Source organism: Sardina pilchardus, chromosome 3 (assembly GCF_963854185.1).
Source record: "Sardina pilchardus chromosome 3, fSarPil1.1, whole genome shotgun sequence".
In the NCBI taxonomy this organism is placed as follows: Eukaryota; Metazoa; Chordata; class Actinopteri; order Clupeiformes; family Clupeidae; genus Sardina; species Sardina pilchardus.
In genome coordinates, this window is record NC_084996.1 from 6,021,273 (window position 1) to 6,037,658 (window position 16,386).

Sequence of the window (16,386 nt, forward strand, 5' to 3'; positions counted from 1 at the left end):
AGGCATGCTTTTAGTCCCTCCCTGCTCTGCTCCCCTAGCCTGCCTGCGCGTCTTTTCTGCTCTCACACACGTTATTAGCGGTCGGTCATGCCATAACCAGCAATACATGGCTGCTAGTTTAAGTGCTGATGTGGCTGCATAGCAACAACACAATAATAGCCTAATATCAAGTTCGTTTGTGCACACTTACATCTCAAGTTTGTTGCGCACCTACCTATGCTATGATATTTAGGTAATTTAGGCTTAGCCTACTGTTGGGTCATGTCAGCAATAAGCTACGCAACCTTGGCTAACTTGTACATCTGGAGAAAGCTTGTGCTCACTAAAATCATAAGGAGCATTGCAAGACACTCATCTCTTTTATGATCCCAGAAAGATTTTCTTCGACTTGTTAGTTTTATTAACATGTATTTTATCTAATGAAATATCCTTGTCATCATGCACTATATCCAACTTATTTTCTCAAGAATATACCGTGAGACTGAAGCCTAATTACCCTCACGTATTTCTTAAAGCGACAGGGACTCAATACCCACACCTCCTATGCGCACTCTTCCACACCACATTAAAGATAGCTAAATCAGTACACAAATGACTAAACATTTGTAGCTACTAGTAATTTATGCAGATTGTGTGTGGAGGGTCAAGCAGAATCTTGGATGGCCACTGGTGTGAATGATCACACAATATTCAATATAAGGTGATTAAACACCGAATCAACTAAAATTGTAAAAAAGCATCGAAAAAGTCATTCTTGACTTAGTATCGGTATCGAAACAATAATTTTGGTATCGTGACAACACTAGCCTACTTTAACCACATGCTGAAAGTGCTTGAGCCACGTTACAACATCCCGTCAAAGACAAAACTATGTTTATTTGTCTTGTCTTGTCTTGTCTTGTCTTTTTTTTTTTTCTTTTGCTGATCCGAAAAATGATCCGATCCGTGACTCTTGATCCGAGGATCGATCCGAACCGTGGCTTTTTCGATCCGTTGCACCCCTAATTACTGGATGCTGTGTAAGTCACCCCTGAGAGTGTGTGTCTGTGTGTGTCTGTGTGTGTGTCTGTGTGTGTGTCTGTCTGTGTGTCTGTCTGTGTGTCTGTCTGTGTGTCTGTCTGTGTGTCTGTCTGTGTGTCTGTCTGAAACTCACTGGACTCTGGTGACCATGGCCTTGCTCCTCTCTCTGTAGTGCTGGACGTTCTCCTCGGCGCACACCAGCTCCACGGGCACCTGCAGCTGCTTGACGCGCCTCAGCCACTGGGCACACTGGGCCTCGGAGCCCAGGGTCTGCGGCTCCAGGAACTCCACACAAGCCAAGGCGGCATACACATCCAGCACCTGTATGCACACACACACACACACACACACACACACACACACACACACACACACAAAAAGATAAAAACTGGTTTGCAAACTGTACATATAAGTTTGCTTTGTGTATATTTTATAAGTGTGTGCATTCCTTTTCGTGTGTGTGTGTGTGTGTGTGTGTGTGTGTGTGTGTGTGTGTGGTATGCGTCCACTTGTTGAGTCTCACCAGCTCCTGTCCCTGTTGGGCATGTGCGTTGCGGAGCAGGGCCTGAGTGATGTGCGGCTCGATGCAGAGCATCCTGGAGAGGTTCTGCAGACGGGTGCAGTACTGGTGGTAGGCCGAGTGGATCCAGGGCAGCGCCAACACCTCACTCTCCTCAAACTCCTCGCTCTCACTCGCACGCAGCTCATTCACACAACACATCAGAGCAGCACAGAGGAGCTGCAGAGAGAGAGGGGGAGACAGAGAGAGATATAGATATATAGATATATAGATAGACAGATATATAGATAGATAGATAGAAAGATAGATAGATAGATAGACAGATAAATAGATAGATAGACAGACAGACAGATAGACAAATAGACAGATAGATAGATAGATAGATAGATAGATAGATAGAGACAGATAGACAGGCAGACAGACAGATAGATAGATAGAGAGAGATAGAATAGAGAGAGAGAGAGAGAGAGATTACATATTATATATATTGCACGCAACAATAAGGAATCCATGCCTATACTTTGAGACTCTATGAAAGAAATTAAATGGCAATGACAGCAGCTGAACTCACCTGCAGCTCTTCCTTTGATGTCACATTTATTGTCATGGCGATGAAATCCTGAAGGTACCTCTGGAGAAACTCTACCTGCATCTCGGCATCTGATTGGGCAATCTGCCGACCCAGAGGAGTCTTCCAATAGAACTCCTCAAACTGTTTCTGGGTGTGGCCTATGGAGACAATTCACTAACTAGAATGAACCAAGGGGCAAGCACTGTAAGGTTCTATCTGCATAATATGTATGTAAAAGGAAATAAACTATATTCGGCTATAAACTATGTGACAAACACCAAATAACTGCCACTTTTTTTAAAAAAAATTCCCCTTGGGGATCAATAAAGTATCTATCCATCCATCCATCCATCCTACTACATGTGTTCCAGTCAGTAATAATCTGAAATAATCCTTCTAATTCTCAACAAAGGATGTTTGCAAAAACACAGCCTTTTATTCCTGATGACTCCAACTGTTACTGTGTCCCTTCCTCACCCTCTCTCTGCAGGGCGTGGACCCACAGCTCCTCCAGGTAGTCTCGGATCCTCCAGCTGAAGGGCATGCTGCAGCCCTGGGCACCAGCGGCCCGGATGGAGCTTGGCACCAGGATGGTCTTCGCCTCAGAGCTGTCCAAGAGAAGAGAGAGTTGGATGAAGTTCAAGGTAACATCATCTTAGGTAATTTCCACTCCACATTTCTTGCGCAAAGTGAGATGACATCTTACGCAGAGGAAGATCACATTCACAACCCAAAAAAGTTGGACCTCTACATTTCAGAAGGCCTCTTTATCAGTTTTTCAAAAGAGGAAGCAGAATTTCACAACGAAAACACCCTTTTGCGTGTGTACCTGTCCACCCTGGTGTAAGGGACTTCCAGTAGTTTGTCATTCCCAAAGATGTCAAGCCACAGAGCCTTCAGGGCGTCACTGGCATCAGGGTCCAGCAGTAGGTCCAGGTTAGAGTCCCGATCGATCACCGAGATGAGCTGAGCCAGAAAGGGAATGACCACAGCCTGGACGCGCTTCCATAGAGTATGTCTACAAGATGACCACAACAATTCCCATCAAACACATTTTTTTTTTTAAAAAGCACGCCACATCCACTACAAACATGACAAATACAAAAGTGAACAATTCTGCATGAGATTCGTGAACAACAATTCTGCATGGGAACGTGGACAATACAAATGTGAACAATTCTGTATTGGGAATCATCATGGACAGTAGGGCTAAACCACCACCACCACCTCAAGTTTATCACGTTCAACTTAAGCAGCATAAGTGGATGTAAATGCTCCACCTGAAGGTGCCTCCCTCCTGCAGTGCGTCGATGTTAGCGGCCTCCTTAAAGACCCAGGACTTGGCGGAGTGGGAGCCTTCATCACGGGCTTGGAGAAGCAGGTGCAAGCGTCTCTTCATAGTCCTCAGGAACATAGCTGTGGACATCAAAGTCAGTTTTATGAACAGCACTGCAGACAATCCCCAAGAAGAATGGGAGAGTAAGCTTAAGATGTGGATGAACGATCTGAAGGTGGTTCTGATTTTTCGAGACTGAAGAATGCATTTGTAACAACTTTTGCACAGTTTAAATGCAAAATCAAGGGGGTTTTGGACACTCCTCAGTGCAAAAATCACATTCGTGAAGCCATTTACAAATATTATATATGTGAATGGCTTCACATATAGAACTCCAAGGCTGTAATTGTCACCATACTTTGATTTGTGACTATGGTGTCACAGTCAGTCTGGTATTCACGGCCCTGAGGGGGATTCTCACCTCTAAGCTCCTCGCTCTCACTCATCAGCATCAGCAGAAGCTCCACTCTTCGAGTGCTACGCACGTCCGCTTCGTCTCTGAGCATGCCCACTGCGCTCTGCACACAGCTGCGCACCAACGCTGTGGTGTCTAGAATATTCTCCCAGCCACCAGGTTCCTATATGCATTACAAGCATGGTAGTGGGGTGAAAACAACATCAGAAAGCGATGAGAAATCAAACAAAATGCAAACAAAAACAGTCCTTCCTTTAATACCATAGTGCCAATTTATCAGCGATTCGTCATATTGATCAGAAAATTAGCGTCTGGTGACAGGATTAACACTTACAGCTTCCTCCTGCTCCATGGGCTCTGGGTTTGTCTCTGAGTTTGTCTCCGAGTACATGTCTTCCACTTCCATAGCTGTCAAATAATAAAGCAGGGAATATTAATTTAGTGTGGAAGTTGTGAAAGTAGTGGAGAAAAGTGCCACTACTATGCAAAATAGGTTTGTAATCAAACCTTCATCTGGATCTTTGTCCTTCTCCTTCTCCTTCTCCTCAAACAGCTGGCTGATGGTGAGGTTCCTTAAGGCCTTGATGTCGGAAACCATGTCTTTAGACTTCCGCAAGTCATCAATGTGAACTGATCTCCACTGGCCTATTATGGGTAAGATCATGAGAGTGCACCAAAAATTGAAATGAGAATTTTGACGCCACAGACCACTTCAGAAGAACCATGACAAACATTACAACACAAACATTTATCACGTTCAGCCAGACCTCACAATGCTGGAAGTAGTCTAAAATGCCCACTGATTTGATGCTACCAGAACAAGAAGTAAGACAATGTGCTGCCTTCAGAAACAGCCCTTGTTATAACCTCCCTGTACACTTTCAAAGTTTACAACACAGTACTTTGGTGGGGGCCCTATCCACACAACCACCTAAGTGTAATGCGGACAGTATACTCGCCATTCCTGACCTGTCGTGTGATAATGTGACGTCACAGGAACGTCATCACTATTTACACTCGCGTGTGGTTCTAGCCAAGTTAACTTACCAATCTTCTCAAACTGACTAATCAAACTTCAAGACTACAGTAATTTTATTTAAGTTTATTTATAATGTGGGCTAGGCTATATGAAATTACTAAATGTGGTTGATGTGGTTAATGCCTGTAGAGAGACACCTGCTCCCTGATGTTGACTTCAAAGTTTTAACTTATTCTCATCCATAAACAGACCCCAGGTTGTTTTAACTCTGGTTAATCTTAATTAACTCTCTAGGAGATTGAAGTTGAGTAAGATGATAGTCGTGGCTATTCCTTTTCAATACATTTTGGTTTAACATCAGCACAAAAGGCAAGAGAGTAGATTTGAGAGGAGAATGAAAACTTTTATGTAAAACTTTGACAAAGGAAGACAAGAGAAAAACATATGGCTCACCTCCATGAAACCCAACATATGAGGTACCTCCTTCAACCCTGGGCAGTTTGGTAATGAAATAGACGAACACTGTCTCTTCAACCTCTTGTTTTGTTTTATTAATTTCATTAATTGCAGAGTATCTGAAAGGGAATCATTACATTCAAATAATTGTGTAGGTAAAACAAAGAGTTACAGTAAGTGAACAAACATGACTTAGTATAAGACTCACTTTGCTGAAGCGATGAGGTTTGAACTGTGAGTGGCTTCATCAAAATCCGTTTGAATTATAAGGATTTTTGACCCACGAGCAGTATCCAAGAAAGTCCTAGGAAAATAAATACAATTTAATAAATGCAAATGTACACCTTTCAACATAGTGTTTATCATCACCATTCATGCTCATATTTGTCCAACCTGATCTTCTTCAAGAAGGAGTACTCTGTGTCAAACTGTTGTAGAGAGAGGAGTTCAATACATCTCACGGCTTCTTGAAGTTGTCCCAGATCTGATGCGGTCAACAGTCTGGAGAATGTGGTCACCTATGAAATATGCAAGGGAAAAAGCATAACATAATTGTATAATTTCTTTAAAATGAACATATCTAAGAGATTAATGTCATGACCATAACCTTATCTAGATGTGTTCATATTGCCATACATATCATCTTAACAAAATTATAGATTATAAGGGGTCTCATGACTCATGAGCCTCCCTCACATCTCGCTAAATGTAATACAAAATGACTCAATTGATGTTACCTCAGTAAAGCAGGTAGAGATTCTGTCCCTCTGCTGGATCTGATCGAAGATGAAGTCAGTCAGACAACTGTGCTTCTGCTCCTCAAAATAGAGCCTCTCCAGATCCTGACTCTCCACGCGAGACAAGTTTGTGCAGTCAAGCCGAACCACAGCATCTGGAGTCGTACAATTCAGCAAGACTAGCTTGGCTTCTTCAAGCACTCTCTTCTGGTAGTCTGGTGTTGTCATGTTGTCTTTTAACTTCTCTGTTATTTGCAGAATGACGGAGGCACACGTATCAGAGTGATAGCCAATGAAAGCATCAGGGAGCTGGTATTTGTGCACCTGAATGGTCAGTGACTGACTGTTATCGGGAGAAACAAATGCCTTGACCCACTTCTCCAATTCTTTGACAATCACCTTTTGTTCACTACCAAGGACGGTATTGATGTCTAGGTAATGCTTCTCCAAACGGTTGATGAGGGGTATGGGAAATTGCTTGTAGACGATCTCTTTCTCCTCAATAACAATTAACCTGAAGTCTTTGTGCACCCTGCATTTCACTCGGTGAGTGCCAAGCCCCAAATCCACATATTTTTGCCCTCCAAGGCAGACATAATACTGGTTGAGGGCATCATACAGACTTTCATATAAGTTTTGCAAGTTCAGTAGCACAATAGTCTGTCCGGTTTCCATGCAGATCTTTACTCGATTGATGTTTCGGCAAATCTGGGTGTATTCCTGGTCCTTTGGAAAGCTGGAGCCGAATATGATCTCTGGTTGGGTCTGCTGAGTGAAGAAAGTCTGCTGAAGGATCTGCAAAGCTGCGTAGTTTTTGGTTAACACAAGCAGATAACGGCATTCCTCATCTTGTCCAATGGCTGTGATATTCTGTCTAACAAGCTCAATGGCATTGATACTTTCCAGGTTGGGTTTGATTTGCAGCCTTTCTGTGAAGACTTTAACTGGATTCACACCATCTTTTCCACTGAAGTTCCTCAGTACTGCTTCCACAATCTGCTCTGCACCGGGCTTTTGATTAGAGGTTTTTGCCATGGCAAATACCATCTTGACCAAACTGTAGTAATCACGCAGTCCAAAAAAGCCTTTTCCCTGGCGTTTGCAGACATTCAAGTAAGCCCTTGCAAAAGGCTTAAAGAAGTCCCTTACCATCTCAAGGACCATTCGATCAGATGAACATATTCCCTTTGCACTTTCAATTAACTCTGTCTCATCAGGGTCCCCACGGGACACAAAAATCCCTCTATTCATCTTGGCAGGGTCCAAAGCCCAGTTAGATATGCCAATGAAACCAACCTTTTTGTGGGGCAAGGGTTGATCATCAATGCATCCCTCTTCCAACAGTGGGTGTAGGGTCTTCAAAGGCATTTTGGGAGAATCCTCAGCCAATCCAATCTCATCCAGGACTACCACAGAGATATACTCCTTGAGGTTCTTGCCCTCCTGAAAGCGGGCACACTGCTTGAAAGTATTGATGATGCCATCTGGAGTGGAGTGAGGGCTGCACTGAAAGGACACCAAGTGGATCTGCTTAAGCTTACGGTACATATCCGAGTGTGCCGCTTGGCCCTGCATGGCATCAGCTACCAGAGTTTTGGATAGAGACTTGGAGCTTCCAGGTTTTCCCACTAGAAAAAGGGGGATTCTTAGTTCAATGCAAATCACCATCATGAAGACATTTTCCTTCAGGGCATTGTTACGGGCAATAGTATCCCCAAGAGGCACTCCACTCAACATCAGATCTTGCATGAGGGAGATTTCTTCCTTCATTTTCACTGGAGTAAGGTTTACCTCTTTGAAGTACCTACTGACTCTTATCCTGTACTTCTCTTTGTCCTCTAGACAGGCATGGTAACACACTCCAATTGCCATTAATAAGGACCACAGTACTGGGTTTCGGTCATTATCAAACCTCTGAGCTCTTTCATTTTGTCCAGGTCTTCGGGTTCTTTGGTATTTTTCCAGCTCATCAAGGAGCATTGGGTGATTTTCATAAAACCACACGAATGTCTGCATGCAACGCTCTACATCCCTAAGACTCACAAAGCTGCACTCGTCCATCCTGGTCCTCATATACTTCTGGGATGATGCCATGACATCTGTAATTGTGCTTGTGTATCTTACATCAATGCAGTGTTTCTCAACCACTCTCTGGACTATCTGCTGGATGTACATTTTCTCTGTCTGGTCATTTAGCTGCCCAAAGTCCCAAACCAATGGTATCATGCTGGGCGGCAGAGCTTGAACTCGATAAACAAGTTGCCGAAGAGGAATGGTCCCAAGCTTCTCTTCGGTTTCATCAGCCCTGACCCTGTACCCCAAGCCAGCAGATTCCAATCTCTGAATCATCACATCTGTGTGTTTCCGGTACGGATTACAGGCAGCGATGACTTGTAAGCCGGTGTTTGGATTGAGTTTTTCTCCCAGCGCAGTGTTGTCGCACAAGACTTCCTTTATACTGCTAATGGCCTCAGTTGTGTTGGCCTCATCAAAGAAGAGGACGGAGTCAAAACCATAGTTTTCTTTGTTGGTACAAGCAATGGCCTCAGCTTCTCTCACTTTCTGATAGATCATGTCAGAGCTTGTGCCCCCATGTACCTTGACAAGTGTCATGTTTTCTGTGTTCACTCCACTCCTTCTAAGCTCACAAAGAAACTTGATCAGTCTAGTTTTTCCACATCCAGTCTCTCCCATGATAATGACCGGGATCCCACAACGGAAGCGCATGTGAATTGCAAGCATCTTCAGGATGTTGTCTGTTGTCAGCTCGTAAGTTTCATCAGGGTCAAGAGGCCACTGAATTCCCAAAACATTGCAGAGACGTTCAATTTTCTCTCCTCTTGGGAGCTGATCAAAGTCCATGTTAAAAGGGACTCTGTTCAACTTTAGGCCCTCAAACAACTCTCTGGTCATGATGTTCCGCTTGATCACTCTTTGTGTTGAGGGATCAATGGCATCAACCCCATTCTGTGCATTTGGTTGAAGGTGAAAGCCAATAAATGTCATGGATATGTGATCATCGTTAAAGAAGATGTAAGGGTGTGGTTCTGACTCCCATCTTTTTCTGATCCTGAATGGAGCCAGATCTGCCTCGTTCAACTCTGTAAGATCCATCGCTAACCTTCCAGGACTCTGATCTGAGATGCTAAGAGATGGAGTAGCAAAGTCCTTTGCCATGATTATCATGAAGTCAACCACAAAGGTTTTGAAACCTTGCAATGTGTCCCCTGTGAAAGAGGCATCACAGAACACCGATGTTTCACAGTCCCGTAGCTGTAAATTTAAGAACCAGGTAAAGTTTCTCAGTTCTGCCCAAGATGGATCCATAATGCCACAATACACAAACATCATCTGAAGACATTCTACATGAGTTCCCTCTACTCCTTTGTATGTAAACTCATCGAGGTTGGCACCGTTATGGAAACGCATCAAGTATTGGTATGGTCGCTGAAAGCCTTCACTTCTGAATTCCTGATCATCCATTAGAGGGTCTTCTGGATCTGCTGGAGGAAAACCCTCAGCAATTCTCATCTCCTGTTCAAGGACCTCCTTTGGGGGACGGCAGTAGATAATTGGGAACACATCCAGGAAGGCAATAGAGTTATCTATGATCTGTTGGGAGACAAACCAGAAAAAAGGTCAACATTATAGAAAACTACAGTATAGAAAACTACAGTTTTATAGTACACTCCAGCAAGTTTTAGGATGTGCTCACAGTTGTTGGACCATTCCTCAAGTTTCCATCAGATTGCAAAAGCTCAATGATGTACAGATGATTGTTGCTGCACTTCCACATTCTTCCCTCCGAATCCATCAAGTACTGCAAGACCAGCAGTTTGAAGAGGAACTCGTGCAACCCTTTTTGCACCTGGGACACATCACATATAAAACAGATTTAAACGATTTAAATCATTTGAATATGACTCAAAGATATGTACAGTATAGACAAAAGTAGACACCAGAAGCCAACCATTTAAAAAAGACTTCACTAATGCCACTTTAGACAATTATAATTATACTTATATTATACAACTAAATAAAATTGAAAATCTGTTCAAATAATCTTACGGAAGTGGTGACATCAAAATGGAAGATTGTAAGGTCTTTTCTCTCCATGCTTTCGAGTAATGAATGGAGAATGATGTTTTCATCCACCCTGGGCTCGATCAAGCGGATACACTTAAGCTGAGATGGCTTTTTGGTGATCCTTTTCAGTTTCTCATACATTCTCTGTATATACAGTGACTTTCCTAGATACAGATATAGAAAATATACAAATGATTTTCATGTTCATTGTAAATATTTGGTACATGTTCTTAAAATATTACACAAAAATCACATCACACAAATATGTTTCAAAATGATCTATCTACTCACCTACACCTGCTCTTTTGGAGGTCACTAACCCAACACACAGGCCTTTTTTGAACACAGCAGCTGCGCTGGACTGGTCTGAGGGAACTCTGTAATGAGAGGTCAGGTACTCCTGTATGTCTCCCAGGGGCTCCAGAGGCACCATGTGCAGCCGGTACTGACTGAAGGCAGAGGGGATGTAGGTATGCTCCCGATCAGCACTACAGATCAGAACCAGACGGTAGTCATTTGAACTCTGCATTTTCTGCTTGTGGAAGAACTGCTCAACCTTGTAGCTGACCTCGTAAGGGAGTTGGTCTACATATAGCATGGTGTAGATCTTTCTCGTGCCAAAGTCATATTTTGCCATCAGGCAGCGCCGGAGAAACAATTCAACTTGCTCATAGGGTGTTTCGGGATTGCACAGTAGTACCTCATCATACGTGGGAAGGGCCTCCGAGCCACTGGCCATGTAAATAGAAATACAGGAGGTAAGGATCTCAGCAGCAGGACACACGATGAGATTTGGACGCCCAGCAACCAGTCCTTGTGGCAACTCTCGCTGAACGGCTCCCTTTTTTGTCTCACAAATCATAATGTCCTCATCACCACTATCCTCATCAGCTTGGTTAGCTAAGATTTCAAGCAGCTTTCCTAGGCGTCCAACATCAAGAGAATCTTGGAGAAAGGCGTTCATATCCCTCATGTAGGCATTCCAGATCAGATCCAGTTGGCCTGGGCCTTCAACATTCTCCATCTTTCTGAAAACAGACTCAAGGTTGGAGTCGGATTCATCTTCCAAAGAGGTACCGATATATTGAGTACTGGGAACCTCAATAAAAGTCTGAAATTCAATATCATTGTTCTTCTCGGGGGACTCGGTCAGTATGTGGTACTGCAAAGAGTGCCAAGCCTCTCTGAGGTTGGACAAGTTGCAATCTGATCTAATGAATGAGAGCATCATAAGAGTCTGTTGATCAGGTCTTGTTATGCTTGTCTGTGTCAGTTTACTGCAAAGGTAGACAATCTGCTCAGCAGTGAAGTAGTTGAGATAGTAATATTGAGAACGCTGTTTGTCCATGAAGTCCTTCCAGAAGCTAAGGCATGTCTCCATCCTCTTGCACAGTTCTGGAAGCTGCTCAACTGGATTTCCTTTCACTATGATCATGCTGACCGCGCTTCCTAGGCCAAAGTCCATTATGACTCCAGCCTGCTCTGCTTTACAGTTAATGGTGGCCTGCCACTGACGAAACAATGGATTGCCAGCAGCGTAGAGGTCAATGAATGCTACCGCCAACCTCTGCACACTGGCAAAGACCTAAGGAAGTGCATAAATAATTACTTACATAGCACTTACATATTTCATGACATAAATATAATTATTAAGATACAGACTGTAACAATTACTTAAGAATTAATTCACCATTTAACTTAGAACTTATAAGAAGAATTTCAGCCGATTCAGTTCAACAGTTAATCAAACAAAAAGTTTGCAGTGTGGTAAACGCACAGAACATGTACGCCTACAGTATATGAGAGACAATCCCCCTTATTAAATACAAATACTCTCGACTTGTGGAGAGCTAAAAGAGAGATTTCCTAAGGCTGGCCACTAGCTGTCCCTGCTTAGGCTACTTCCTGTTAATAGGCTTTGTTTATTTTCCATGATTTGAATATTTTATATTTTGTTTTGAATCTGACAGCCGTTATTTTGCTTTGAATCGGTTTTGTTCATCACGCAAGCAAGAAGTTTGGGAACTTCTTGCTTGTTATTTACATCAGTTGTGAATTGTTTGCACTTGAAAGTAAATAAACGCTACTATTTTATTTAGGCTATGTCTCAGTCACTTATCCATTCTAAATAGGCCTACATTCTCTTTTCAGTGAATGGTTATTAGTCGATTAAGAAGTGTTGACTATCAGTGATGGAAATAATCTGAAATGGACTAATAACCATAACTTGGATCCCACTGCATCCTGCATCCCACTGTGCTTACCTCAGCAAAGAGATCAACTTCACTCTGACCCTGGTCCCCTTTCCCAGACATGAGCATGAGTTTGTTCTGAAGATCTCGCAGGTCCTCAAGAGAGTAATGTCTCAGTTCTTGACCATCTTCATGTTCCTCTGGAATTTGAAGTTTTACCACCGTGTCTAGGCTTAGCTGGAAGACAACACAACAATTAATCAGACTAGAATAGGAATGTATAGGGATTGGAAGACTGGTTACTGTGAACTGCTAATGGCCCTGTGACCTCTTGATGTCCATAGAAAAGCAACATTTAGATTCACCTGTTTCTCTTAAAGGACCATTGGAAGAGAAGGCGAAACAATAACAGAGCAGAAGCATCACTCATCTCTATCTCCAAAACCCCCCTGAAGACCCACCTCTTCCTACTCATAATTCTAAAAGACACTATAATTATTATCATTATTACATGCAGAAATAAGTAAATTACCAATGAACCTTCCAATGGTTGACAAGTTTGGAAACTAAACAGAAAACAAATTTGCCTCCCAATACATTTGGTCCAATGCAGATCAGATATTTATGCATTTGTTGTTCATGTTGATTTGTTGAGGAAAATATTAATCTTCATGTTATAGCTATGACTGTATCCTACAAACCAACCAATTCACACTTAAGCATATAAAACACAATCTAACCTTCTTTTGTCCTTCAGCAGTGATAACGTAAATTCCCTTCTCATTGACAGCTGAGGCAAGAGAGAGTGAGGACAGTTCCACTGAGCCATGGCTGTCTTTCACAGTTTTCAGCCACTCCAGGTGCCTGGCTGTGTCACGCTGAGAAAACGAGAGATTCCGTTATGTATACAGTAGACTGAACACATTTATGGGCAGTGAAAAACTGCAGCATCATTATATCTAATTTACAGCTGTTGATGATAGCGAAAGTTGCTTTTCACCTACATGTAACAATAATCACAAATAACAGGTCATCTATTCTTGATGTGTGAATACTTGAGCTACAACTCACCAGCTTCTTTGGGAGGTTTGGATCATTGTCCAGAGCCTTCCAGAGCTTCTTCAACACCTCTTTAAAAACTGTAAACCCGGATGAAGGCTTCAGTTCATACAGCATTGGGGCGTAACCCAGGACAGCGTCATGAAAGCAAGCCACACGGTCCACATCCAGGTCATTCTCACCGGCAGAGATGGAGGCCAGGTCAACAAAGACTTTCAACTCATTGATGTCTATGTGGAAAGACAGTGAGGGATGGAGAAGTATAAGTTTGGATGGCTTTCATGGTCTTCTATAGACAATAAGCACTCAAAACAGAATTTTCTGTCGGCACCAACATCTCTACCTTCAAGGGCTTCCTTCACCCACATGACAAAATTCTTTCTCATGCCAAGTTCTTGGAGACACAATCTGCGCGTTTCTGTGATGTCCACCATAACTGTCTTGGCCTGCATCATCTCATTATCAATGCGGTCTAGGCACTCCTTTTTAAAGTCTTCATTTGCCTGTGGGGGACAAAAACAACTACATTTCAGAATTGTGTACAAATAATGTCTTTCCCCTCTGGGGAAAAAATGCATGCATGTAGATATACAAATTGAATTTTAATTACTTACAACTGTGAGCAACAAATCCAAAACAACAAAATCTCCTTGAAGACAGAGTGTCTCTTTGACCATTTGAACAACTTTTGCAGACTCAACAGCCAGGTGAAGCTCATGGTACTGCTCAATCTGCTGAACTTTTCTCTCAATCCAACGTTTGTCATCTGCTGCGTCAATCCAGCACATGATGTCCAGATCGGCTGCCAGGTCCTCATACCTGCCCCTATAATCCTTGAACACCACATCCACCTGCTCCAGACGGAGACTGCCGTTTTTCAACTGGGCATAAATCTGCTGATACCTGCTGTAGCAAGGCTGGAAGATCTCATCGTGAATCATTTCAGGGGTCACCACAATGTCTGTCTCCAGGTCACTTTCCTCTAGGTCTGACTCATCATTGTCCATTCTGACGTATTCACGAGCCTGCCAGTCCCAACAAAGCTTAAAGATGTAACTGTCTCTGAATGTGTGAAGAACCTCCGCCATGTTCCTCACATCATCATTCAAATCAAAAAATGTCACGACTCCTGCCATGGGAGCCGAGAGTTGACCGAAGGCATGAACCTCCATGAAATTGTTCAAGTTCATAATTTCAACGTCGATCTGATTACTCTGGTCCAGCTCCTCAACATCAACTGAAATGTTGAGAATCTTTGTTATTCAGAAAAAAAACTTTTATTTTCAAAATATCTCTTATGGAATATTTATAATGATAGATAGATAGATACTTTATTAATCCCCCAGGGGAAATTCAACAATATTCAAATAATTAAATAATACATACACATGCATGCACATACACAAACTCTCTCTCTCTTTCTTTCTCTCTCACACACAAACAAACCTTTTAGGTGTTCCTGCAGCTTCTGGCACATAATGAGTAGGCCATCCACTAGCTTCTTTTCATGGTACACAGCTGTAACCTCTTTCTGTCTTTGCAGCAGCAATCTCCTCATGGCACTGTCATCTTTAAATCTTCCATCTCCACAAAGACACTCTGCAGAATGATGCATCATATGATACATTAACATTATTTATATATATTTTGTTTTCAAACCTGTTCATTTTAACTATTTTCATGTTCATATTCTGTGAGTTGCTTTTGACAAAAGTGTCTACTATTATATACTATATAACTATAACCATAACCGATCCACATTGATGTGACTAGCTGCTACTGCTGATGCAGCCGCTCCTACTAATTATGGGACCATGTGCCACAGGGATTTGCCTTCCTCTCACCTGTCTTGAGTAACTCCATAAAATTGGCCCTCTTCTCCAAAATGTAGCTCAGGAGCTTCATCTGAATGTCACCTCTGATCAACTGGTCAGTGACAGCCGAAAATGCGGATATGGCCACAGTGATCTTCTCCTTGGCATCATCAGTGAGTTGATCAATCAGCTTCTGCTCTGTGCCTACATGAGTAAGAAAGAGAGCTTGTATTCCAGAGGCCTGCAAAGCTACTTTAATTGTTGCATGTTCATCCATCTAATAGTAGAGTTGACATAAAATATCATCCATGTAATATATGGAAGTATGATCATGTGAATGTTACCATGTAGTTGGAAAACGTTTTTGGCTGCCTTCCAGTCCAAGACATGCCGAATGACCACTTCCTGGTCATCTTGGTCATTTCTACTTTTGACCTTAGGCCAGGATTGCTGGATCATTGTGGACACAAGCTTCCCGAATTTCCAGTTCCAGGTGATGTTGGTCACCCTTTTAAAGACAGCATCCTCTGACTTGACCTATTTAGAGATGGCATCAGTACAGTATTCAAGGAAGAAGATCTGCACAGCACTGTATGTGATAATGACAAATAGTGCTGGGTATCAACACTGATTTCCCAAATCAATTCAAAATGTCCCAATTTGATTCCATAAGAATTTTGTTCCTTAATTCTTAACTCCATGGACCCTAATTTCACATGTGTGCATCGCAGGTTCTTAAAAACAAGAAATGAACAAGAAGTTATTTTGATTATGGATTTGGTTATTTTTTTCCATGGCAAAAGATATAGGGTGAGAGTTTTGTGGCGATGTGGTAGCGAAATGGGCACTCTGAAATGGGCAACCTTCGGGGCAACCTTTCACTTCTGTTGCAGCAAATTGTGCGCAACAGACAGACACACAATAGTCTGTGGAGTTGCAGCTTTATTCAATTATCAGCAGTTGTAACTATAGGCTGGCAAAAACGTTGTGACATAGCCATTCTTTTTTGACAAATCATTGACCATTTTAACCTTTTCTGGAATCGCAGGAAATATTTCAGACCAAATAGCACAGAGCTGAGTTGGACTGGGGCCAAGATCTTAACCGATCGCCTCCCTCTCCTGCACCCATTCTTTTTATATTTTTTTTTCTGCCAACCTTGAGCCAAGCCTCTGATAAACACACAGTAGCCATACAAACG

General features: G+C 42.5%; 1 protein-coding gene across 1 annotated transcript in view; it reads right to left on the reverse strand.

The window, feature by feature from the left end:
- Nucleotides 1-16,386, reverse strand: part of rnf213a (ring finger protein 213a) — a 50,853-nt gene that overhangs the window by 22,521 nt on the left and 11,946 nt on the right. Inside the window, exons 17-40 of the mRNA XM_062531544.1 lie at nucleotides 15,530-15,722; nucleotides 15,216-15,389; nucleotides 14,818-14,970; nucleotides 13,986-14,608; nucleotides 13,715-13,874; nucleotides 13,384-13,601; nucleotides 13,053-13,190; nucleotides 12,385-12,549; nucleotides 10,412-11,705; nucleotides 10,103-10,284; nucleotides 9,750-9,902; nucleotides 6,035-9,646; nucleotides 5,691-5,815; nucleotides 5,506-5,601; nucleotides 5,295-5,416; nucleotides 4,370-4,507; nucleotides 4,197-4,270; nucleotides 3,869-4,025; nucleotides 3,392-3,527; nucleotides 2,941-3,129; nucleotides 2,589-2,719; nucleotides 2,112-2,269; nucleotides 1,544-1,759; nucleotides 1,154-1,341 (exon numbers count right to left, since the gene is read on the reverse strand). Of these exons, the coding sequence (XP_062387528.1) occupies nucleotides 1,154-1,341; nucleotides 1,544-1,759; nucleotides 2,112-2,269; nucleotides 2,589-2,719; nucleotides 2,941-3,129; nucleotides 3,392-3,527; nucleotides 3,869-4,025; nucleotides 4,197-4,270; nucleotides 4,370-4,507; nucleotides 5,295-5,416; nucleotides 5,506-5,601; nucleotides 5,691-5,815; nucleotides 6,035-9,646; nucleotides 9,750-9,902; nucleotides 10,103-10,284; nucleotides 10,412-11,705; nucleotides 12,385-12,549; nucleotides 13,053-13,190; nucleotides 13,384-13,601; nucleotides 13,715-13,874; nucleotides 13,986-14,608; nucleotides 14,818-14,970; nucleotides 15,216-15,389; nucleotides 15,530-15,722 (8,795 nt within the window). The remainder of the gene's footprint in view (nucleotides 1-1,153; nucleotides 1,342-1,543; nucleotides 1,760-2,111; nucleotides 2,270-2,588; nucleotides 2,720-2,940; nucleotides 3,130-3,391; nucleotides 3,528-3,868; nucleotides 4,026-4,196; nucleotides 4,271-4,369; nucleotides 4,508-5,294; nucleotides 5,417-5,505; nucleotides 5,602-5,690; nucleotides 5,816-6,034; nucleotides 9,647-9,749; nucleotides 9,903-10,102; nucleotides 10,285-10,411; nucleotides 11,706-12,384; nucleotides 12,550-13,052; nucleotides 13,191-13,383; nucleotides 13,602-13,714; nucleotides 13,875-13,985; nucleotides 14,609-14,817; nucleotides 14,971-15,215; nucleotides 15,390-15,529; nucleotides 15,723-16,386) is intronic.